Source organism: Myotis davidii, unplaced genomic scaffold, assembly GCF_000327345.1.
Source record: "Myotis davidii unplaced genomic scaffold, ASM32734v1 scaffold602, whole genome shotgun sequence".
Classification (NCBI taxonomy): Eukaryota; Metazoa; Chordata; class Mammalia; order Chiroptera; family Vespertilionidae; genus Myotis; species Myotis davidii.
Genome location: NW_006293537.1, coordinates 53,388 through 55,226, shown reverse-complemented (window position 1 = coordinate 55,226; position 1,839 = coordinate 53,388). Strand labels below are relative to the sequence as shown.

Sequence of the window (1,839 nt, the reverse complement as noted above, 5' to 3'; positions counted from 1 at the left end):
AGAAAAAAGAAGAAAAAGGTAAAGATACAAATTATGAACAACAAATACACATCTATCAACAAGTGAATCTAAAAATCAAGTGAATAAATAATCTGATGAACAGAATAAACTGGTGAATATAATAGAATCAGGGACATAGAAAGGGAGTGGACTGACTATTCTCGAGGGGGAAGGGGGTGTGGGTGGTGCGGGAAGAGACTAAACAAAAATCATACACCTATAGATGAGGATGGGGTGGGGGTAAGGGCAGACGGTGGGGTGGGAACTGGGAGGAGGGGAGCTATGGGGGGAAAAAAGAGGAACAACTGTACTAATCTGAACAATAAAGATTTAATTTAAAAAAATAAAATAAAGGAAATAAACAAAACCCAAAATGTTTTGAGAAGTAAAGAGGATTCTTTGAAATATTTTAATTATTATGTACTTAAATCCAAGGCCATTATAAACATATACACTAGAAGTATCCTTAAATTTGAAAAACAATTCTTATTGCTAAAAAGTTTCTTACCAAAATTTGTCTGGTAATTTGAGTTGTGATTTCTTTGGCATCCAAGACAACTGATGGTGGGAGTGATGACACCTCTGCAGCTTTTAATCCTAAAATTATAAGCAATGGGGCTTTGATATTATTCTTGCTAGTGTCATTAGGTTTCTTTTAACCAGTATTGTTCTTTTCTCAGATATTTAAAATTCCATTCATATACATTTCTGAACTACTAGACAATTCTCAAAATTAAGTTTCCAAAGTTCAACTTTCCATATTATTATATTCAATTACATATGCAAGACATATTAGATAAAATCTCTGAAGATATTTCTGTGATATAGGAAAACATGTTAGCAAAGGAAAAGAGGCAATTAGAAAATTGAAAAATAGCAATAACATTGATCAGCTACAAATGCAGTTGGTAACAGAAGATCCAAGTATATGTAAGTTTTACAAGGGAAGAGAATGTTTAGTCACAGAGATCACCATACAGCTGAATGTTCCTCTAGCTAGCAGATCAATGAGAGAGGAATTTCTCAGAATATAGAATGGTAGGTGATTATTCTTCATGCAAATTCAAAGTACCAACTAGTAGTCTCATGCTCTCAGACCTTAATTTAACTGTATAAACTAGAGGCCTGACGCACAGAAATCCATGCAAGGGTCTCAGCCCTCGCAGCCCCGGCTGCCACCTTGGCCCTCACAGCAGCCCTGGCTACCACATCGGTCCAGCTGCCTCATGGCCCTGCCCCCCATCCACTGGTCGAAGGTCATCCCGGAAAGTTGTTCTGCTGCCCAGTCTAATTAGCATATTAGCTCTTTATTACATAAAGATGTAATAAAGGATGCCATATATGCTTTCTACTGTGTGCTAAAAATTTATTGTATTTATTTTCTAGAGGCAATAGAAGCATATAATATTTACTTAGAAGTTAGTAATTGCTAGGCACTATACTAGTTCATATTTGATAATTCATTTAATCTTCACAAGCCCACATATGTGGAAAATTATCCCATTTAATAAAGTTGAGGCTTATAAAGATTAAACATCTGATACAAATTAAGCTATCCATTTGATTTCCTATTTCAAATGGTAAAAAAAAAAAAGAAAGATGCTTTTTTCCCCTTTTACAAGGGTCACATTTACAGCTAAAATAATTTTTGGAATGTTTTATGTATAGGTCAATTGAAAATTCTCTGAATCCATGAGATTTCACACATGTCAAAAGTAATGTAGAGGGAAAATATGTAATCAAGTTTATAAATATCATATGCTTTGGTAATATACCCCATTTTAAGACTTTAGATTTAATTATCAAGTTCCCAGACTCTGAAGAACACAGAAAAAGAAC

General features: G+C 34.3%; 1 protein-coding gene across 1 annotated transcript in view; it reads right to left on the bottom strand.

Moving 5' to 3' along the window:
• The window catches only part of MSH4 (mutS homolog 4), a 58,770-nt gene that overhangs the window by 5,777 nt on the left and 51,154 nt on the right, over positions 1–1,839 (bottom strand). Inside the window, exon 13 of the mRNA XM_015566186.1 lies at positions 509–597. Coding sequence (XP_015421672.1) covers positions 509–597 — 89 coding nt within the window. The remainder of the gene's footprint in view (positions 1–508; positions 598–1,839) is intronic.